The 23,543-nt window shown below is 41.9% G+C and overlaps 1 protein-coding gene and 1 pseudogene across 4 annotated transcripts in view; one reads left to right on the forward strand and one right to left on the reverse strand.

Annotated features, from left to right (window-relative positions):
• TXNDC8 (thioredoxin domain containing 8) overlaps positions 1-10,721 on the forward strand; it is a 21,289-nt gene extending 10,568 nt beyond the window's left edge. For 3 of the 4 annotated variants that reach the window (XM_025888663.2, XM_073876575.1, XM_025888664.2), the window contains 2 exons: positions 9,637-9,702; positions 10,616-10,721. In XM_025888663.2, the coding sequence (XP_025744448.2) occupies positions 9,637-9,702; positions 10,616-10,678 (129 nt within the window). In that variant the 3' untranslated portion in view covers positions 10,679-10,721. The remainder of the gene's footprint in view (positions 1-9,636; positions 9,703-10,615) is intronic. The other variant, XM_025888665.2, reaches the window with a different exon arrangement.
• Positions 10,722-22,636: 11,915 nt separating this feature from the next.
• On the reverse strand, positions 22,637-23,320 carry LOC112836696 (ADP-sugar pyrophosphatase pseudogene; annotated as a pseudogene).
• Positions 23,321-23,543: the final 223 nt, after the last annotated feature.

A 23,543-nucleotide genomic window follows, 5' to 3' on the forward strand; every position in this document is an offset into this window, starting at 1 on the left:
GATCATCCATTGTACCTTGATTGCATTCCCTCCCTTAAGCTCCAGGCCTCGATCGATCAACCATCTTCTTTCAGACCTGGTGTTTGGACACTCACTTTTGCTACCAACTGCCATTCTTCATTCTCTATCAAGAGTTCTTTGGTTTTCCTCCAGGGAACCATGCCCTTTCCCATTCTTGGTCCATGTGCTTCCTTAGGGCTCCATCCAGGCCTGGACCTACGAGTGAACTCCATCCCCATCAAGAATGGGCCCTTGACTCTGGTCAAGCCAATCCAAGCCCAACCGGAGCTAATTCTAAGACTTGGCTTAAGCAGCTAGGTAAAAGCCTTCTCTTTTGATTTCACTGGATTTGAACTTGGGAAGATATGAGGCTGATGATACTACAACTAGCTTGCCACCAAAGAAGCCACCATAGAGCAAAAAAGCAAAGTCAAACCAGGAAATACCAGGAGTGTTGACTGAACCCTGAATCTATCCATGCCTGAAGCCTGAACTACCCCCACAGATTCTTTAGTTCTGCAAACCTGGGGTTGCTTTTGCTGTTACTTGCAACCAAAACATTTCTAATGACAAAATTAATGCTCTCTCAGACTACTGTCCTTCATTTCATGATCTAGCTCTTGAAAAAGTAGAATATACTTATTGCCTTCAGTTCTCATTTTCCACTTATTCCTTCATCTGCTCTTTTAAAAGTCACCAAGGGTCTTCCAGCACCTAATTCAAATAGCCATTTCTCAATCCTGTATTCCTTGGTTATACAAAAGCACCATTAACTAATGAGCTTCTATATCCTGAAAACTTCCTTTTTGGCATCTATCCCTGATCCTTTCCCCCAGCTCTCCTCTAGCTTGTCTCCTGCTGTCCTAAAATATGAGTGTTTCCCAAGGTTCTCTCTTTTCCCCATTCTACTTCTTCTCCTCTAGTAATTTCATCCCTTTGTATAGTTCCAGCTCTAACTACCTTTAACATAAACAAGTGCAGTAGCCCTCCTTACCCCCAAGTTCACACCATAGCTCTGTTCTCTTTTCTAAATAGATCCTGGCACGGCTCCACATATGTCATTCCCTTATTTAAAATTGGATCCCTCTTCTCCTCCATTGTCTTCAGAATCAAGACTAAATCCTCATACTCGAGTCTGGCATTCAAAATTTCTCCACAATTTTGTCCCATTCTACTTTTCCAAGCCCATTTCAGTTTGACTCAGGCCTTAACTTCATGTATTTTTTCTCATATTATTCCAAGCACCTGGAGGAGTTCCTGTCAGTGTCTAGAAGAATCCCCCGGGTTAGAAAATACTCCTTTTGTGTTTGACTTGTGAGCGAATGAACAAATGAAAGAGTAAAGGAAAGCTGCTGTCTTTGGCCGACCTCCCACCACCAGCTCTGCCTCTCCTCCTTATTCTGTTCTCATGCCCATCTAACTCAGGGAGGGTTTCTCTTCTGCTCAGAACAGCTCTCTGCTTCCATCTCCTCTGCAGATGATATTGCTTAAGGTCTGCCGCAACCCAACAGTTTGTTCTCCATTTTATTAAACAAAACTTGGAGTGCTCAACTACTGTGTGTCTAGGCTCTTGAGCAAATCCATAGCTATGCTTTTGAGGAAGAGCTTGGCCCTGCTTGGCCTCAGTTCTATATGGAGGTGGAGGAACTCTCAGTGGTGAGTGGGGTGACCTCTTGCATCCAGTTATTTCTGAACAGGTTTCTACAGGATATGGATCCCTTTGGAATGGATGGAAAAAAATGTCTGTATTCTAGGCATTCAGAAGGATCTGAAATTTGAATTTTATGCCAGTTAGCTAATGGAAAATAAAATTAACTGAATTGATGACATTATTCATTAAGCTGATCTACCTCTCTATATTCTAATTCCAGAGTCAGCCAGCCAGCCAGCATCTGATTATAACATGGCTACCCATGTCTTGATAAATGTTCTTGAGAACTCAGTGTCTCATTGAATATTCCCAACTTAGCATCCTGGTTATGGAGTTTTTTAAAAAACAACAACTACTTGAGAGCATTTCTGTCATAATATTACAAATAAGTCTACTTCTAAACTTTGTATGTGTAATCGTATCTCCAGAAAGACTCATACTCGGATCAATTTAGACATCATTTGAAAACTTGCAAAGATTTGCAATGCTGGCTTCCACTTGACAGAGAATATCTATCTCCTGTGCAAGAGACAACAGCAAAATTATGGGGGCAGGAGATCCTAAACAGACGGTACTACAAATCTCTTTACCTTTTCACTTTACCTTTCCCCAGCATTTGGTATCTGAGATCCGTATAGGGCTTCTGGAGGGCCCCCCAACTCTTCCATTGCATCCAGAGCTGCAGTCAAAACCTGAGACCTCTGAAATGCCCCCCAGGTTCTATCTTGCAATGATCTGCACAGGAAAATCACTGGACCCAGAGAAAATTGGGGATAGCTGTGCAAAAGTACCAGTCTATGTGAATTTCCCTCCTCTCTCAATAGAATTGATTAGGAAATCTGCCAATGACATTCATTGTTCTCATTGGGGTAGAAAAAAATTAAATTCACTTCTTTGAGACCACTTCCGTCTCTCTTTCATCTGGGACAGCAGAGCTGAAAATTGACTTAGGAAAGCAATTAAGTAGTATTTATCTAGTATTAAAAAAAAAAACCTAGAATCCGGTTTCTATTAAGGGATGTTATAAGAAATATGCTCACATTTCTGGTAAAACATCTGGCAAGGAACCACGATCCATTATGCCTTTTAAAATATACATTGTATAAAAAGCCCTGTGATAATTCCTCATAGAACAGAGTTAGGAGAATATTTGCTGTCCTCAAAAATATGACCTACTCCCTTGCATTAGATCAGAAGGCTTAGGGAATCCCTTGGGTTTCTTTTTTTTCCATTGCTGCCAATAATCTCAAGATTACTTCCTTTACTCAAACACACTAGCCTCCCTTATCTGCAGTTACCTGGCATTCCCTAATTGCCATCTCCATACTGAATCATACTTGACTGGTTTTGTTACTTTATCTTGTTCTTGATTCTAGCTCATTTCAAATATTTTCAAAATACACAAAATATAAACAAATAAAACTTTAAAAAACTGGAACAAATAAAGCTGTATAACAGTGACTTAGGGTCATGGTGGATAATGGGCATTACTTGATGCTGGAAGTTTTCATACAGATTTGGATGGCCACCTAGCAGGGATGCGCTGTAAACACCAGTTATTTCACAGTGTTGGGGCATAGGACAATGAAAGCAAATTCTAGGTAATAAGGTGGGGTTGTTCTTCCTGCTGTATTCCTTCGTTTTTTCACCTGGGACACATCCTGTTCCAGTAAGATTGACTATGGTTAAAAAAAAAAAATCTGCGGTGTCTTTCAGATGGGCTATCCAAAACCTTAACTGATTTTTTTAACCAAAATATTATACTGTATTCTATTATACGTAGATAAATACATAAATTACAATGTGCATATAATACTAGTTATTCATTGAGTCTCTGAAGCCCATCTGTAGATCCCCTGCGTTAATAACATTGATTCCAGACTGAAGTTGACATATGTCAATGGAATAGCAGAAAGGAAGAGTAACAAAGATTTAGCAACTCAACAGTGAATCATGGAACACTACATCAAAAACTAATGATGTAACGTATGGTGATTAACATAACAATAAAAATTTTTTAAAAATGTATATAATAAACATATATAATTTGCAGACAAATTATAATATATATAAATATAATATATATAATTGGTCTGCAAAGGTTTCTAGTCCTGACATTGTCTTGTAGGAAGACTTAGCTACTGTCCTTAGCTGTTAAAGAAAAAACACTATACTGAACACCTGAAAGTAATATAACACTGTATGTTAACTATACTGGAATTAAAATAAAAAACAAAACAAAACAAAAAAGATTTAGCAACTCTTGGTCAACTGCTTAAACATGGGCCAACATCAGAAATTGGTTCCATCTTTCATTCTTTGATATGAATAAATGGCTTCTCAAAGCACTTTAATCTACTCATAAGAGTGATGGGATATAGGTGCATAGATGCTGATAAGTGAGTTATTTACAAATGAATAATTCAGAAGAACTGAGGGTTCCTATGCTCACATCGAGTGGGAGGAAGTGCCTGCCCCTTTGCTTGTGAACAGCAGGGTCATGGAAGTCATTTCCAACAAGCTCCCTCCTTCAAGTAGGTACAGAGATGAAAAGAATCCCCAAGGGGCAGCACCATTGTGTGCTCCAGAGGACAGGATTGGTGTCTTCAAGAGCTAGTCAGGGAAAATAAATGAGACAATAGGAAGTGAGGAGATGGTGGTCCTTGGAGAATCACCCTCCCAAATGCTCACCGTTCAAGTTCATAAGAAACAGTGCTTGACCCACTGCCCAAAAGAGTGTCTGTGGCTAGTTTTTGCTGTCTCTGGATTCAGACAGCTGCGGGTTGAACCCCAGGTCTTCCTTCACCACCTTGAGTTCAGTTCCTTCTCTATGAAATAGGGACTAGATCATGTATCTTTGAACTGTTGTCATGAAAATTTGTGATAATGTATATAAAGTGCTTTAGCACTGGACTTGGTACATATTATAAAATAAGGTTATTGCTAGAGCCCCAGAATCTCTCTGTGCTCCTATCTCCCTGAAAATCTATGAATAAATAGGAACTTGGAAACAGTGGTTAGGAGAGACCTCTAAAACTCTTTGAATAACTACAATACCCATTTAAGATAAGTCATCTTAGCATTCAAGAGTTACCTACCAGGGATATTCAAACTGTTAAGGATGGTGTTAGACACAGAGGGGTTCCACCTGAGGGAAAATAAAAGCACTCTCCCATAGTGTTCAGGTCCAAAACGGAGTTACATGTCAGCCCCATAAGCAGCTGATACATTGGCAGAGATTAATTGACTGGAAGGGGCAAGAACTAAGTGAGATGCAAGGAAAGTGAGAGAGATGGGTAGCAAACATTTATCACCATTTAGCACCATTTACCACCATTGCTAAAAATACAGGGCAGGGATTATGGTGAGGCAAGTGAGGCAGGAGATTGCAAGTATAGGGTGGAAGCCTGTCTTTATTTGAATTTTTGATATTTTGTTTATGATGGATTTTTGCATTAATGTTTAACTTTTAAAATATTTATTAAAATATTATTTATCTTGATTACTGAGTTCTGGGAACCCCTTAAATTTTACATCCCCCTCCTAGCCCTGGCCTCTAAATTTTAAATCATTCATTTAGTGATTGGCTGGAAGGACTTAAAGATTCAATAGCAGGTTATACTTCTAGCTAAGGTTTATTACAACAGAAAATACAGAGCAAAAGCATCAGGAAAAAGATAAGCATCGGTAGAGTCCAGAAAGGTCAGCACAAGCTTCTGATGTTCTTCCTTGGCTGGAGACACATAGGAGCGCTCTGTTTCTTTCTCTAGTAGTGAACTTCAAGGACATCTGTGGAATGTTTCTGCCTAGGGATGCTCTTTTGAAGCTCAGGGTCTGAGGCCTTTATGGGGGCCTGGTCACGTAGACATATCTTGCTAGGCAACGATTGCTACACAGCCAACTATGACAATGGAGACTAGGACCCCAACAATAAAACCAGGTGCCCATCATTAATATTGATGTTTATGCCAAGCAAGCCAGTGTGGCTTGGTCCATCACTCCAGGTATATATAACAAAATCATCAATCATTAATACAAAGAACACTTTGGTGGGGGAGGGGACCCATTCTCTGGGGGGTTGATGACGGATCAATCATGGTTTCCTTGGAGACAAGCAAGAGATAAGGAACCAGACCTGCTGTGTTAACTCTTCTCACACAGAGTCATGTGGAAAATTGTAAGTAGCAGTAGCGTTAAATTGTGCTATTTACAGAACATGGCTTGGACTCATGTCAGCAGACTTCCTGTGATTCCCTTGAAGCATAGACTTTGAGATGACCCACCTAAGGGAGAATCTTGGGCTGCAGAGGAGAAACTTACCCACCTAGGTGAAGGAGATATTGCTGCTTTTCACAACTGTCATACTCCAAAAGTGAGGAGACAGGGAGATGATGGCCTTCCAGTCCTACCTGAGGCCTACTTCAGATGTGCTTTCCAGAAAAAGAAAAACAGTGGGAGGAGAGCAGACCTGTCCCTTGGGCAGAGCACCCCCAAAAAGGCAGAGGATAATCATAAACTCATTCCTTTGTTTAGTCTCCACTTATATGCTCACCTCAACCTGGGGAGAAGTCAATGAAGGGATTTCCAGTATTGGACAGTTGAGCAGATTTTCCAATGGGAACATGAGAACAGGAGTATAGGTCATTGAAGGGAATGGCTCCGGACCATTATTATCCCCGTGAACAAATTTTCATCCCATACTTCTAGTAATGGGCAGAAAGACATCTCTTCCTGCCAGAGTCCAGAATCACTTTTCCTAATTCTCAGTGTGGCTTAGGATAAATTCCCACAACATTAGACTCATGCTCCTTTCCCCCTTCAACAAAAAACCATATTGTACTGAGTGATGAGCTCTTAGGCAGCTTCACGTGTATGTTCAACACCTTCAATTGATGACAGTAGACTAAGGATGGCAGTAGACTAAAGCTTGGCAAACTGTGGCCCCAGGGCCAAATCTGACCCTCCACCAGTTTTTTGTAAATAAAGTTTTACTGGAACACAGTCATGTCCATCTGTTTAAATATTGTCTTTGGCTACTATCACACTACTATAGCAGATCTGAGTCGTTTCAACACACAGCATATGGCCTACAAAGCCTAAAACGGGTATTGGGCCCTTGCAAAAAAAGTTTGTCAACCCCTAACATGGAAAGAGAAAAGCACCTTAGTCAATATTTATGTCGCTAGTGCTTAAAATAAGCATGTAGCCAGAGTTTCTAAATTACAGCTATAAGAAAATGAAAGCAAGTTAATGTTTTACTGAAATCTCATTATTGGAACCAATTGGGAAGAAGGCCAGTGTAGCTTAGAAAAAAAAAAATAGATAATAGATTGCTTTCATACGCTTTTTTCCTGAATCCAAATGCATATAAATTCAAGCTGTTTGAAACACTGTTTCTAAGAGGCCCTGCCCTCTCGGTTTGATTTTGCTAAAGTCCGAAAACCACAGTTGAGCTGCTTGCATTTGTAAGGCCTGCCCTGCAACGTGTTGTGAAAGTCCAGGGGGAAGTGTGCAAACACCTGCAGTGTGATGCAGATGGTTCTGGGCAAGGCATGGGTCTGGTTGAATCAGAGAAGGAATCCAAGATGGGATCAAAAAGTAATCAACACTGTCCAGCTCCCAGCAGGTGGGGGTACTTTTCAGTGTTCTCTTGTTGGACATATTCCTCCCATCTCATTAATAAGATTTAATGCCTTAGCAAACCCTTTGTAAAGAAGAAAAGGAACATCATACTATTACAGCTTCTAAAATTATATTGTATGTACAAACATTGCTACAGCTTTCTCCCAAAAAAGTGTCTTGTGTTGGTTGGTTGTTTGGGCTCTTTTGTTTGTGTTGTTATTATTGCTTTGAGGATTTTGTTGTTGTTTTTAACTCAGTAAAGCAGTCTGGAAAATTGGCAAGCTTTCATTCAGCTGGTCCAAACCTAACTTCAGTATTCACTTAACCACATTGCCTATCAACTGTCCAAAGTATTTTAATTATTCTGTGAATGCATCATTAGACTCCTTAATTGATACTCTCAGAAGTCCATTTGTTAGGAAGGGACCCCCGTCTCTAGACCTTTTGCATTTTCTCAGTAACAGTAATATACTTTTTGCAGGTGATTGAATGTCTTTGGCATAAAAAAAAAAAATGCTGCTGGTTGGACCTGGGTGATAGGTAAATGGGGGGGGCGGTTGGGAGTCACTTTATTATTCTCTTTCTGTGTATGTGTTTGAAAATGTTCATAATGAGGGATGCCTGGCTGGCTCAGTCAGTGGAGTGTGTGACTCTTGATCTTGGGGTTGTGAGTTAGAGCCCCACATTGGGCATGGAGATTACTTAAAAATAAAATCCTTTTTTAAAGTTCATAATGAAAGATTTTTTAAGTGACTATTGGACATAGGTGGTTCTATAATGCATGGATAGCCGCCCCCTGACCCGTATCCCATTGGGCTCTGCAAACTGGAGCTCGCCATTTTCATTAGCAGTCATTATGGGGGTGGCCGCACTGCTTAAACTGAAGGCACTGAGGAGAGAGAAGTAAACATTGCTTCCCTCATAGTGGTGCATGCCTTTGAGAGACAGAGCGAAACATTCAGATTCAAATGAGAAAACATTTTGAGCAGAAATTATATGCTAGTTTCCTTGCATATATATCTCCCTTCAAAAGAAAGCAACTTATGTAATAAGCTCTTATCACTAAGCTGCTCCTCATTCATTGACTACATATATGAAGCTCCTGTGTACAAAGCCCCATGCTAGACAGGGAGACACGTACCATTTGCTTTTGGCAAACTGGACAAAAAATAAAATAGATAACACCTGGTCTCTGAAACCTAACACTACCCAGAGTCTTGGACCTGTACTTCAGTGGCCAGAAATCACCTCAGCTCAGCTCACTTCAGGCCTAAAATCATTAACAGAGCATCTGCTCTGTACAAGGTTCCTAGCTAGATACTAAAAGTATGGAGGGAAAAAAATGAGACAGAGTCCCCGTCTTTGGTCAGATGCAGAAGACGGTGTAACAAAATCAACTCTTGAGTAGTAGAATGCCCAAGTTCTGTGAGATTACAGAGACTTCATGAGTTAAATCTTGAAGGATGGTTAAGACTAACAGGTGAGAAAGAAGGGAACAAGTGGGAGTTACAAAACAGCGTGGGTATGTATCAGGAATTTTTTGATAACAATACGATAGTATAAAATTATCACTAGAATATGAACTCCAGAGGGGATTTTTGTCTGGCACGTTTACAATGTCTGGCTCATAGTAGACACTTATTAAGTATTTATTCAATTAAATAAATAAGTGAATCCAATTATGTGTTGCTAGAAGTCAGAGTTTCAGGTGGAGGACAGTGAGGTAGACAGGACAAAATCAAGGAATCCCTGTAAGGACCTTGGATTTTATGGTGGTGGAGAAACACTGAAGAATTTTACAAAGACTAGATTTGTGTTTTTGATCTTCAAGGAGAAAGAGAACTAAGGGACATAAGACTGAAGACAGACAAGTCACACGCTGTTGCTTAAGTTCAAGGGAAAGTTGATGAGGTAAAATCCATGAAATTTGGTGACAAATTTAATGTCCCCTAAAGCCACCAGAATGGCTAACACGGTAAAGAATGGGCAATACAAAGTCTTGTCGAGCATATGGAGCATATGGAGCACCCAGAACATTCATCCTCTGCTGGTGGAATATAAATTGATAAAATCACCTTGGAAAACTGTTGGCCAAATCTGGTCATTCAGGTGGCCAAGCCCTGCCTATGTTCATGCCAGGGGTTCTTGTCTTCGTACCTGCCATGGGCTCAGAGGATTATGAAACTCCCGTCATGCCTATAGACACCATCCAGCTGCCACCCGACTCATAGAAATGAAACACTTTGTAAATCCTTTCTGACACCTTCCTCCCCGGCAGCCAATGCCATGAGAACTATTTATAGAGGAAATGGGTACAAACCAGGCAACCCAGATAAATCATGAAATTCTGCACCCACACTTAGGTAACCCTATTCTCAAGACTCAAAAGAGCAATTTGCTGTAATGGAAGTGGATTCATGGGCGAGCCGGTAAGTGAAATGGGATCAAGATGGAGTCAGAAGCCTGGTCTGTACTTTCAAGAAATAGAATGAACCATGATGCCCACAGGCAGCACCCAGATAGAATGCTGCTGCCTGGGGAAGCAGAAGCATTAGAAGCAGGGATAGTTTCTTCTCTGCTATACACTGAGCATTGAAGTTGTTCTAGAACTTTCCAATCCCTGTCCCAAAGTCCTAACACCATTTCTGGCTGCTGAAACCTCCCTCACTGGAAACTCAAATCTTCAGCTAATCCCATCCTCAGTTTACCCAAATTCTATCTTCTCTACAAGCACATCATACAATTGGTACTAAAGTGATAATGCATGGTAGGAGTCTTAAACTTCCATATTTCATCAAATATAAGCTGCCCATTGACAGAGGCACCCTTATGTTACATACGACTGAAAAGTGTTCCAAATAAAATATACCACCCACTATGAGATACATCCTGAGTCAGAGATTTGACAATATGAAAAGAATATGTGCTTCTTAGAATCAGTTGGTTATAATACTGTTACCTGTGCAAACGTCAGGGCATGGGAAATCACGTCTCATTTGATTTCAGGAAATCATGTGTATGAATTAACAAGTCCTTAAGACCAATGTAATGTATAAAGGCTCTGAAAGGTTTCAATGATTGAGTTTTCTCATTTCTAACACATTATATGTTTTAAATCTCAGTTTAGAAGACTGTTAAGGAGAATTATATAAATCTGGCAAAAGGTGCCAAATAATTGAAACATCATGAATTTAATGTGTTAGATGTGTATTTATATTTTAAGTATCTTTCAGACAATGGAAATGAGTAGAGGATAATTTAACAGGAACAAAACTCCTCAAAGCTTTAATGTCTGCAAATATTTAAACCAATACATATTTCCCCTTGTGTATTTGTGAACAGATTTTTGAATTTTGTGGAGCTGATGCTCAAAAATTGGAAGCAAAGATTCAAGAACTAATGTAAGCCGATCTCCGAGATAAAATACACTTGCAACATTTTAAAAGGCCGTGGCTTGGTGTGTTTGCATTTTTATTTGCAGCGAATATCATTAATGCTCCATTCATTAGTCTTCCTCCTAACGCTTTACAGGTTGAATTCCACCTTTTTGCAGTCTCACTGCAAAATTGCCTAAAGCTCTTGTGGTATCAGAGAATGTATCACTCCCGTTCTCTAACTTAGCCTTTCCACTTTCCATGCACATCTCTTAGGCAATGTTTTTATGACCTCCACAACAGAGGCCCCTGCATAGCTAAATAATACCATGCCATTAAGAGGGCTTTCCAGAGATTGCCAAAGATGGGATTTTTCACAGTGATCAAGAAACAAACAAGTGCCGGGGCACCTGGGTGGCTCAGTCAGTTAGGCGTCTGCTTTTGGCTCAGGTCATGATCCCAGGGTCCTGGGATCAAGTCCCGCATTGGGCTCCTTGCTCAGCGGGGAGCCTGCTTCTCCCTCTCCCTCTGCCTGCCTGCCTGCCTACTTGTGATCTCTCTCTCTCTGTCAAATAAATAAATAAAATCTTTTAAAAAAAAAAAAAAAAGAAAGAAAGAAACAAGTGCCATATTTCCCTAGTGTCCTCCAAATACATAGAAGCCACTGCTAATTGGGCCATCGTTTGTAGTACAAAATTCTTCTCTGCTGCATCAGTTTGAATTAGAATGGTGTCATTTTTCTCTCCCCCAGTGCCTTTCTAAAATTCTTTTATAAAATTAAACAAAAATCCACACGTACACACAAAAGCTAGAAAGTCCTTCTACTAGCTATAATGTTTTGTTGTTGTTGTTGTTGTTAACTGAGACAGCTCAGACATTTAGGGCCCAGAGAAGACAGCTGCTTCTCACACCAACCATTCCCACATGGGGCTGCCATCAGATCAACACTGGGGATCTGAAGTCATGGAGTGGAACCAGCTCTCCCTAGCTCTTAATGACTAAGATTTTGATAGAACCTTAGGATTCTTTGGAACATAGAGTAGCAGATGCTAGCTTAAGAGAAAAGAGGCAGCTTTTAATCATTCAGTAAATATTTATTGGGCACCTACTCTGTGCCAAGCACTGTTAGAGGCATACAGAATAACACTTGGTTCGTAGAATTCCAAAGACACAAAAATAGCTGTCTTCATATGCGATCAGAAACAGGAAGAGGAGAGAGTGGGGAACGCAGGGGTTTTCTGTGTATTTCTGTCCTCCACTTCTCTGTTTTCATCTGAATCATCTTTCCATTGCTGTAGCTCATTCTTCTTTATTGCCTGGTCCCCATTCTGGAATGTAGCCTCCCAGTGAAATGGTGACTGGAAAAGTGTTATGAAAATTGTAGGTCTCAAAGTCACAGAGACTGAGACGTGATGAGCACAAGAGCATTTTGGTTCCAAAAAAGTTTTTGTCCCTTTTTTCATAAAGATCTTAAGTATGGTTAGTGATGCTTTGCTCCTTTCTAGCCCAAACCCCACCACCGGGTTTGGGGGTGTGGGAGACAGATAGAACTTTCATGGGGTGAGGAGGCTGTGTACTGTGTCCACAGGGTCCAACTGCTTATCTGCCTGGAACCCAAATTAAGCCTGCCCTCACCACAGGGGCAAGGATGGAAAGTTCTGGGGCCCCTGATCTTTAAATCTTTGGGCCCAGATGTGCTAAGTACATCAGGCAGGACAGAAGCAGAGGTACTCCTCCCTGTACCAAAACAAGAGCCCAGGGGGCCTGGCCCTGTCACTCCTCCCCCATTCCCGGACAGGCCCTTCTACCAAGCCCAGGTGATCTCTGAGTGAGGCTGAGACAGAGATGTGAGGACTGGAGCTTGGAGTTAGCGGGCTCTGGAAGGCCAGGCTGCTGGAAGGACAGAGGAGATGGCAAGGAAGCTGTTGGCCAGGCTGAGGCCCCTGGGACCAGACCAGCACTGACACTGGTATGAGTGAGTGCATATGCCTGTCACCTTGACTAAGGCCTTCACCCATCCCCAGAGCACAGGCTGCTGCTGGAAAGATGGCTGAGAAATCATTACATAGCTGAGGACAATGGAAGGGTCCAGTTCTCTGCATGAATGGGTAATACGTGCAAGTTCGACGAATGAAAAGTCAAGGATCACCCAAACACCAAAGCCAACTCCCACTAGTCACAGGCCTCTAGAAAGAGCAGCCTGGAAAATGTCTGTAGAGAGGAGGACAAGGTGGAGAATGAGTTCTATGCCCAGATGTGGATGGCGTCATCCCAGCAGCCTCGGGCATTTCACACTGTATAGCATCTCTCTACATGTTGGAGCAGGGACATGTTTCATTTTCTTCATTGTTACTTCAGGCCTGTCACCCGTTTTAACAGTGAAACAGGACGCATGTCAGAGTTCAAGAGAATCCCCCAGACACCAGTCTTCTCCATCCCACTGTCAGCAGTCAAGCTCCCAGGATGATTTCTCTCGCCTAGGAATAGAAAGAGTCCAAGATTTTATAATGTCCTTTCTATTTTGATAGGAAAAGAGAATGAGAAGTCACCTAATTTTTGCCTTGTGGTTTAATGCTGAGTTGCTCATTTTTACCAAAGCAGCATTTGCTTATCAAGCACTAACAGTATTTTCTGAGGCATGATCCAATCATGGCTCACAAAATGAAATTTATGGGTCAGCATTCTCTTAAAATAAGAAATATCAGAATGCACAATGATAACTATTATTTCATGAAACTTGTTCAGTTATATGTGTGTTTATACCAGGGTCACAATGTGAAATATGTTTCTCAAAGTAGGTTCTGGTGAGTCACAACTGAAAGCCATTGCCTGAGGGTTTCATCTTTGTTGGGGATGACCTGGTACTGGGTTTTGCAAAGTGAGGCTCTGGGATCAGGAGCATCCCCTGGGAGTTTGTTAAAAATTCATATTCTCACATGTACACATAACTCACACCCTGAATTAGAAGCTGGGTGGAGGATCATGAGGGGAATCCAGATTGTTCTGGTCTACACTCACATTGAGCACCACTGTTAAAGTACATCAAAGGACGGATTGCAATCATCAGTGAGGCATTAGAACCAAAGAGGACATGGCAAGCACAAATCGCAACTCTTGACAAACAGTGAGACTCAAGAAGTCCACACACTCTTTCATTTCATTCTCACAGTAATACTGTTCTCATTTTACAGACAGGAATTTCAGGGAGATGAAGTAAAGAACTTCATCTACTAGCCGTGTATCACACGGCTAGTAACTGGGTGAGCCCAGATGTGAACCCAGGTATGCTAGAGAAAATTAAAAGGAAGATGAATGAATAAAAGAGTCTCTCAAAGCAAATAAAATCCACTGCCTTGTTCAGTCCTTTTACTGATATCATGCAGTCCCCTGCACCCTGATCCAGAAAATGGGCTTCAGAGAATTTTCCATAAATTAATAAATAGTCCTCTCTCCAAGAATGTTCCTGAAAATCACCAGTAAGTTGTAGATGTGTCATGGGTACTCACTGTTTTAAAAATCTTGAGCCTTTTTTTTTTCCCTCAAGTTTTTAAGGGCAAATATTTGGGATTTTCATGTTGGTATCCTCTTAAAAGGAAGCATTCATTTGAGTGTTCCTCATAGTCAGGGCTTTTAAGAAAAGGAACATGTGACCAGATGGGAATGAGAGGTCAGAGAAGAGCAGCCAGGGAAAGAGTTTGAGCAATATACTGGATTCCTGTAAAGCCACTGTCCTCCCAGACAATCCTTATTCATTCTCCCAAAAAAGATGGAGCTTTCCCCCCAGAAAATTCCTTAATGCTGAAAAGTCTTAGTGGGAGCTTGTCACCAGGTAAGAAGGCAAGCTCAGCCTTGCCCCTAAATTTTCCAAGTTTTGGTTATTCACATGCCACTTTTATTATCTGCTTTATCTATTTACTTCTTGTATAGGAGTAAACTTATTTTGCGACAAAACTTTTTATCATCAAAACTTAAGTGGAAGATGAATATTGTTCTCAGAAGTGGAAGAAAACCTCATAAACAAATACATTGAAAACAACTGATTTTTGGGCGCCTGGGTGGCTCAGTTGGTTAAGCAACTGCCTTCAGCTCAGGTCATGATCCTGGAGTCCCGGGATCGAGTCCCGCATCGGGCTCCCTGCTCGGCGAGGAGCCTGCTTCTCCCTCCAACCCTCCCCCCTCTCATGTGCTCTCTCTCTCTCATTCTCACTCTCTCAAAATAAATAAATAAATCTTAAAAAAAAAAAAAAAGAAAACAACTGATTTTTGTGGCTTGTCAAAGATTCAAAGCCTGAATGCTCTCTTTCCCCCCCTCCCCTTTCCCTCCCTCTCCCGCTCGTCCAACACAAAGAACTTTTGGAAAGGTCTTAAAGATAGAACAGCACCGGGCACCTGGCTGGTTCAGTCCACCGAACAAGTGACACTCTCTGTCATGAGTTTGAGCCCCATGCTGGGGGTAGTGGTTACTTAAAAAATAAAAAAAAGAATAACACCAAATGAAGACTTCCATCTTGAGTAATAAGAAGTGATTGAAAGACAATAAAAAAGGAACCAAGAGGGGATATATGGGAACTCTGTACTTTCTGCTCAATGTCTCGTAAACCACAAACTGTTCTAAAAAACAAAGTCTATAAATTTTTTAAGTGTATACATAAAAATAAAATTAAGAGCTTTAAACTGAAAAAAAAAAGGCAGATTAATACCTAGCCCACGCGAGTCAAGGTTATTTAATGCTGCATTCCCCATACTATGCCAAATCATCAGAAATTATTACCTAAAATTACCTCCCACAGTAACATTGGTCCATGGCCCACATTTTGTAATAAAACACTTCTTAGTCAAAGTCTGGTTGTATGAAAAAATAAGAAAAAAGTATTTGGTTGGGTGGTTTCCTACCGATGGTAGAATGAGATCTGAATCCTTCACCTTTCTACCAAAGCCCTTCATGACCTGCCCCTCACGTTTGTCTCTGCCCTTCTCCCATTGATCACACACTCCAGGCATTATGTCAAATTCTGTGCTCTTCCTGCATCTGGAATTTCCTTCCCCTCATCTTTGCCTGTCAAATCTTACTCAAGATCACCCTGCAGAGGCACCATTCCCTTAAGTTGGCCCACACAGTCATGTAAAGACTCCCTTGGCTAGCCTTCTCTTGTGTGCCTACAGAGCTCTGTGTGCACAACCATTAGAACTGCCATCTTTTCGTTGGGTGTGGTGGATTTTTATGTCTGCCTATGGTTTCCAGCTAAACTACATGGCACCTGGTTAAATTATATTATCCAGATAAACAGGACAATTTTTTAGTGTAATTATGTTCCATGAAATATTTAACAGGGTATCCTGTATTTTTTATTTGCTAAATCTGGCAACTTTATGTCTGTCTCCAGTGAGACTCAGCTCCCTAAGGACAAAGGCTGTGGTCTTCCATCCTTGTGCGTGCAGTACTGTGGGCATCACCAAGCACTTAGTAAAGGCTTGGTAACTATTGGATGGATGACTGCTACCCAGACACACACAGGAAACCCAAAGATTTCAGCTAAGATCAGGAATACATTTCTATTTCTACCTAGAAATGCAGGTTTGGAAGGAGGAAAGACAGTGTGCTCACATTTAATTCATAATCCATAAACTAGACCTGTCAGAAGGAGCAAAAGGTGTCTGCATTATTCTCTATCTTCTCTTTAACATGTATAATAACAAGTCACACACTGCATGGCTTCTATATACTTTACAAGTCTATAACCTGCTCCCACACAAATCACATTATGAGGGTGAGAAGTTGGTGTACTGAATCAAAAACCAGGCAGAATAAATAGTAGCAGCAGCCAAGAACAAATCTACTCTATGTTGGGGCCAGTACTGTCTCTATTAATCAGGTTGACAATCACCATGCTTTGCTGTAAAGCTTTCTTGTGAGGGCAGTGTGCAGTGATGGAAGGATCACAGGCTCTAAAGTCAGACAGACTTGGGTTTGCATTTATGACTCAGGCACTGCCAAGCTGGAAGCCTCTCTGGGGCTCAGTTTTCTCATCAGTAAATCGGGTTATAATAGAACCTCCTAAAGGTGAACGCAAGTATTAAGTGGAATAATGTACATGATGTGTTTTGTATGGTATCTATCCATAGCAAGTATTCAAGGGTGTTAATGATGGTGGTAAGGATGATTTTGCTTTTCCTTCTGCTGTTGCAGCCAGATTATAATCTCTTTGAGTATGTGAACATATGCTTTATTTATTTTTAATTTTTGACTTCTTTTTCATTCTCCAAGGGGCTCTAGTAAAATGCGCAATAGAGTAGTCATCTTCTAGACTTCCAAAGACGGAAGTGTTAGAAATGTTCAGTGTTTCAGTGCCTTTCATAAAGCTGATGACACTTAACCACAGTTGGTTGGATAAGACCAAAAATTATTGTTTGGAGGTGACTGGTGGATTGTACACTATCTTTCATAAATCACTGATAGACTAAATCTGGGCAGAGAAGAAACACTAGCCACTTCCTTCTTAAAATAGTAAAGAACAGTTTTGGCATAAAAACTGTTCTTCCCACATTTTTCACCAAGATGTTCTATTGGCTATGTGCCCTAATCACAGGCACCCACCTTGGGGAACATATCTCCATGAGGTGATGCTTGCCCTTCTCACCACCTGCTCAGGAAAAGAGTTCAGAATGATTGCTAATGTACTCTTGGCAAATGAATACTCCTCAGATAGAAGCCATTCACTAGTCCTTGTCCTTATTTGTTCCTAGCTTAATTTAACTGCAGTCATTATTAAACTTCTATTTCTGTATTAAAATATCTTCACTTAAATCTAGCAAAGTCCTTGTTGGCACCTGCTTTTATAACCGTGTCACCTCCCCGACCCCACCCCCTACCACCAAGTCTTCTTGGAGCTCTGTGGCTTTAGACGATTTACCTAGTATATAATTTTTTTCATCTGTACAATGAGAAAGTTGGAACTCTCAGCTTCCTTACAGCTCTGTATCCTCAGGACCCCATCCCTCTCTGCCTTATTACATCTCTTTTAATTGAGCCAGAATGTCCCCCATGCTAAGTCTCAGTCTAGGAAAGACTACATTGGTCACAGTATTTTTTTCTCATCATTTTCACATTCATTTCTAGGTCAGCTCAAATGTGTACTCAAACTGATTAAGGTAAAAAGGATCCAAAGGTGGAGGTTTAGCTCTAATTAACCAGAAAGTCCACTGACCACTCTTTTACAAGGCTTGGGGACCAAAAGGGGCCTGACACCTAGAAAACATTCAGTGATTGTTGTGTCCTTGCTGCTACTGTTGGTATCGCTGCAATGGGGAAAATTAATATATTGGAATTATCCCATCCTTGTGTATGCCATTGATTGGGCCTGGCAATGCCGTCCCTCTGGCCACTCTTTTGTGCAAAAAAAAAGCCAAGATACAGGAAGAGAGGGAGAATTAGCTAAGGCTAGCAGCACGATTGGTCTATGTGCCAAAATGAGAGAGAAGAGTTAGATCTTCCCAACTTTTCTCTGTTTCTTTATCCACTCACCCCAGGTTGGTAGTTTGTATGGGGAGCTTGTCCATGTTGAATAATTTAAAGGACTCCAGATGCCTTGAATTACACCAAGAGTTACTCATTTCCTTGTGGTGAACAGTATCTTCTGCCAGTGTTCTTTAAAATGCAAATATACCCAGGTGGTAACACATAAAATTCCTAAGTAATACATTTTTTTTTTTAAGGTAAGTTCCTTGGGGGGAAAGGGAAAGAAAGAAACATCCTGAGAACAAAGTTAGAGATCAGGCAGAGGGAGGGTGGTGGTGATGTGGGTAGAGAAAAGGTTGCTAGGAGGGGGGACAAGATTCTAGAAAGGTGGGACAGGGGACAGAACACACATTCCCACTTGCTTTCTGCTTTCATCTCTGGGCTAACCACCACCCACCCACCTCTTACCACCCCTGGGATGCTAAGAGTGTGGGAATTCCTTTGGGAGCCAGATTGGCCACATGCAGATCAGAGTGGCTCTGTGCCTGTGGCATTTGTGTCTTCTGATGGCATCTCAATGCCCTGTCTTCAGGAGACCTGGAGGAAACAGCCCTCGGATACTTGGCGATGAGTCTACTCTAAGGATATCCTCGAGGACATTGCAAGTCACACCATGACAGGATAATGATTATTCTTCTTGAGAGCAGCTGGTTTCTATTCTGTGGGTACTGTGAACCTTGAAGCTGAGCAGGATTCCTCTAGTGGATGCTGTAATGTCCCTCAGATCCCCTACACCAAGTGAAGGTCCCCAACTCTCAGTTGTTGTGACTATTGGCTGATGATGGCTTCCAGCTGCCTCGCTTCTTCTGAGGATTACCCTTGGCTGATGAAAGCCCCTTGCCCAAGAGGTTATGACACCTCTAAAAGCAGCCCGTAGTCAATGACTAGATAATTGGGTGACCAGAAGTCCTCTTTCCCCAAGAGAGTAAAACCGTGATGGGCTTATGCTTCAGAACCCACTTCCTATGGATCAGCTAGAGGCTAGTCTTGACTTGAGACCCTGTTCCTTCCCTCTCCTGCTTCACTCCCTCCCTTACAGGCTTTGCTCTGTTCCTTCCCTCTCCTGCTTCACTCCCTCCTTTACAGGCTTTTTTGAAAGAGCACTTCTCAATAAATTATGTAAACCCCAATACCTCTCTTTGGCTCTGCTTCTATGAACTTGACTCTTGGACATTCTACTTTATTGTATCTGAGACACTACCAACTGTAAGACTATTATTTTATGTATCACCAAGAAAGAAAAGATGCTGACAATTCATACATGACACATAAGATGTGTATTTAGTTGTAAGACACGTCATAATTTCAATGAAAAAAATGTGCTTCTTTGAATTAAATATGGTATATTTAATATGTATGATCTCAGTACATTGCATACATCTCTCTATGCCACATGTTTACACATAGGCAAATAAACTTTGTTTCCACTCTCTTTCTATACATACTAACTTACAAGTCTGGAGAACCATTGCTATAGTCTGAGTGTTGGTGTCGCCTTCCAAATTCGTATGTTGAAATACCATTACCAAAGGTGGGTCCTTTGCGAGGTGACTAGGTCCTGAGAGTAGAGCACTCATAAAAGGGACCCCACAGAGCTTCCAGCTTCTTCCACCATGTGAGAACAGAAGTCTGCCACCCAGAAGAGGGCCCTCACCCAGCCATGCCTGCACCCTGATCGCCGACGTCCAGCCTCCAGAACTGTGAGCAATAAATTTCTGTTGTTTACAAGCCACCCCATCTGGGGAATTTTGTGATAGCAGCCCAAACAGACTGAGATATCTGTAGTACCATATCTAAATTCAGTTTAAATCTCTCTTATTTATGGCTAAGTTTCATCATATGCTGAGCCAGAGCAAGCAACGAGATCTGTTTTAAATAGTAGGGGAAATAATTGTACGTTATACAGTATAGCTGCTTATCAAGGGCCTCCAGAAAAATTATTCTCATCCACAGAGAATGAATCAGACTTTGGGACAGTTTCAGATTTACTGAAATAGAGCTAGGGAACAATATAGGACAATGAGACTCCGGGTGAATATCACTGCTTTCAGGATGAAGACTTAAATCCTAACATGGCTACAGGGCTCTGCATGATCTTACCCCAACCTACTTCTCTACCTTCCTCTCAGAACACTCTGGCCCCCATCTGTGTGTGCATGTGTGAACACCCACACACACTCACTGTAGCCACCCTGGCTTCTTTCCAGTTTGAGAAGGTGCTAACCTCTTTCCCACCACAAGGCCTTTTTTATATGTTGTTTCCTCTTGCTGGGATGTTCTTCCCTCCTTCCTTTTTGCCTATTTGCCTCTACTCAAAGGAGTCTTCTTCCAGGAAACCTTCTCTGACTTCCCAGATTGAAAAGGGGCCCCTTGAACCCTCCTACACTGTTGGTGGGAATGTAAGCTGGTGCAACCACTCTGGAAAACAGTATGGAGGTTCCTCAAACAGTTGAAATTAGAGCTACCATTCGATCCAGCAATTGCACTACTGGGTGTTTACCACAAAGATACAAATGTAGGGACCCGAAGGGGTACGTGCACCCCCATGTTTATAGCAGCAATGTCCACAATAGCCAAACTGTGGAAAGAGCCAAGATGTCCATCGACAGATGAATGGATAAAGAAGATGTGGTATATATACACAATGGAATATTATGCAGCCATCAAAAGGAATGAGATCTTGCCATTTGCAACGACGTGGATGGAACTGGAGGGTGTTATGCTGAGTGAAATAAGTCAATCAGAGAAAGACATGTATCATCTGACCTCACTGATATGAGGAATTCTTAATCTCAGGAAACAAACTGAGTGTTACTGGAGTGGTTGGGGGTGGGAGGGATAGGGTGGCTGGGTGATAGACATTGGGGCGGGTATGTGCTACAGTGAGCGCTGTGAATTGTGCAAGACTGTTGAATCACAGATCTGTACTTCTGAAACAAATAACGCAACATATTTTAAGAAAAAAGAAAAAGAAGAAGATAGCAGGAGAGGAAGAATGAAGGGGAGTAAGTCAGAGGGGGAGACGAACCATGAGAGATGATGGACTCTGAAAAACAAACTGAGGGTTCTAGAGGGGAGGAGCGTAGGGGGATGGGTTAGCCTGGTGATGGGTATTGAGGAGGGCACGTTCTGCATGGAGCACTGGGTGTTATGAACAAACAATGAATCATGGAACACTGCACCAAAAACTAATGATGTAATATATGGTGATTAACATAACAATAAAAAATTAAAAAAAAAAGAAAAGGGGCCCCTTGGGGTGCTTGGATGGCTCAGTCAGTTGAGGGTCCAACTCTTGATTTTGGCTCAGGTTGTGATCTCAGGGTCATTGGAACAAGCCTGAGTCAGGCCCTGCACTCAGCGGGGAGTCTGATGCTCCCTCTGCCCCTACCCCTGCTCATGCTCACTCACACACACTCTCTCTCTCTAATAAATAAATAAAATCTTAAAAAAAGGGGGGCCCTCATTTTATATTTGAATAGCACTGTATGGTTCTCCTTTCTGATACCGCATGTTGCAACTTTCCATTTATTCCTGTTATGTGGTTAACACCTATTCCCTTATTAAGTTATGCACTCCGTGAGGGTAGCTCCAACTCCTTGCTCACTGCTGGACCTGTCCCCAATATATGGAGCACCCAATGACTCGGTTGGCTAATTGGAGTAAATCACAATAGCCTTCCTTGATCAGCTGCATGAGTACCAAGGAACCTGAGTGTTTAGACCTTAAATCAACTGCACAGTTCAGGAGAAAATCCTGGCTCTGCCACCTACTAGCTGTGGGGTTTGTGGCAACTTAATTCACATGACTGTGTCTCAGCTTTCTCATCTATAAAGTGAGCATAATACTTTTGTATTTTATCGACTCCAAGTGGCCCTTGATTGTAAGACACCTCATATACTATTGAAGAAAAACCTACCAATTAAGCTAGAACCCAACGTTTTCTTATCACTGAGGCTTTTTCCAAGCAAAACCAGCCCCTGTTCCATCATAGGATGAGTGAACCAGCATTTCCCAAAGAAGCTGTCCCCTATGCATGCCTCACCTGCTCCCTGCCCTATCTGGGAGACTTTCTTTCCTGTCACTGGCACCCATTTTGCAAGATGAGCTTAGCAGCAGATGTCAACAGAATGTTTCAAGCAAGAACCAGGAAGCTGTTACAAATAACAACACATGCAGTAGCAATGCTCGTAATTCAACTGAAATGCTGAAAACATAAACAGCCATGCCCAAGTGTGATATTGTAGGCAATGTCCCCATCACTACCATACCCTGCAGACTGCACCTAGGAGAGACCATGGCTTCTAAGACACCCCTCAATTCCAGAGAAGATGTGAAAAGAGGTACATCGGCAAATTGTTGATTGATTGATTGCATTCTGTGCTGCTTTTATTTTATGAAAAAGCTCATTTCAAATCTACGTGAAACTAAGTGGAACATAAAGTCTTAGTGAAGGAGGTCTGGTGGTCTCATTTACAAAAAACATATGGCCTCTGTCCTTTGGCCTTCCAGTTCCAGGAAGCGCTCTTCAAACAGCTTCACATTTGCATGGTTTGGTGCCAGAGCCCAGGAACAGCTGCTGGCGTCCATTATTGGATGTCCTTCAGCCACCAGAGTATTGGGTCTCTTTAGCAGGTCATTCCTTGATAAAGAAATCATTTCCACAAATGCTCCATCCCCTGGTTTTGACTTAGGACTTACGTTTTCAGCCTCATCTCCATTAGTAGTTCTTGTCACCATGTGTGATCAGTACACTGTGACAGACCTGGATCCATCCATTCAGCAAGGTCACCTTCACAGCCAGTGTCTTCCTCAAGCTCCTGAAGAGAAGCTGCAGATTCTGGGCTTCCATCATCAGCTACGACACCTGCGGGGAGTTCTAGGTATCAGCCTCCCCATTGGTGGCTGGAACGGCTTTGCCAGATACGTTCATCACGAAGAGTTAGTTCTTCGCAGCCATGGAACCACCCCACACCACTAGCTGACTGTCCTCTCCTGGTGTGTGTTTCACGGTGTCCCAGCCTCTTGCTGTACCAGTAAGGAGCCATGTGAGTTGTTTTTCCCAAGCTTGACCCATTTTCCTTCCGAAATGAACTCCCCTGAAATAATAGACTGGTGGGTATTTTGAGACCAAGCCATCAGTTCTTGGTTTTTCATTTTCACACTAGTCAGTCTTTATAGTCTTCGGACAGGAAGTTCATGCCCCGGGTGTGAGTGCGGGGAAGGGTATGCCTTTGGGAAGGGGACAAAAGAGACAACAAGCCTGAGGCAGCAGTCTGAGGAGAAGCAGTGCTATTGCTTTCAGATCTTAGGTTGTTTGAGAAGTAAGTGTGTTAGCATATATGAAGCGGAGGGCGTATTCGTGTGAAATCCTGGGCAG

Source organism: Callorhinus ursinus, unplaced genomic scaffold, assembly GCF_003265705.2.
Source record: "Callorhinus ursinus isolate GAN/ISIS: 27379988/994484 unplaced genomic scaffold, GSC_fseal_2.0 scaffold24, whole genome shotgun sequence".
NCBI lineage: Eukaryota > Metazoa > Chordata > Mammalia > Carnivora > Otariidae > Callorhinus > Callorhinus ursinus.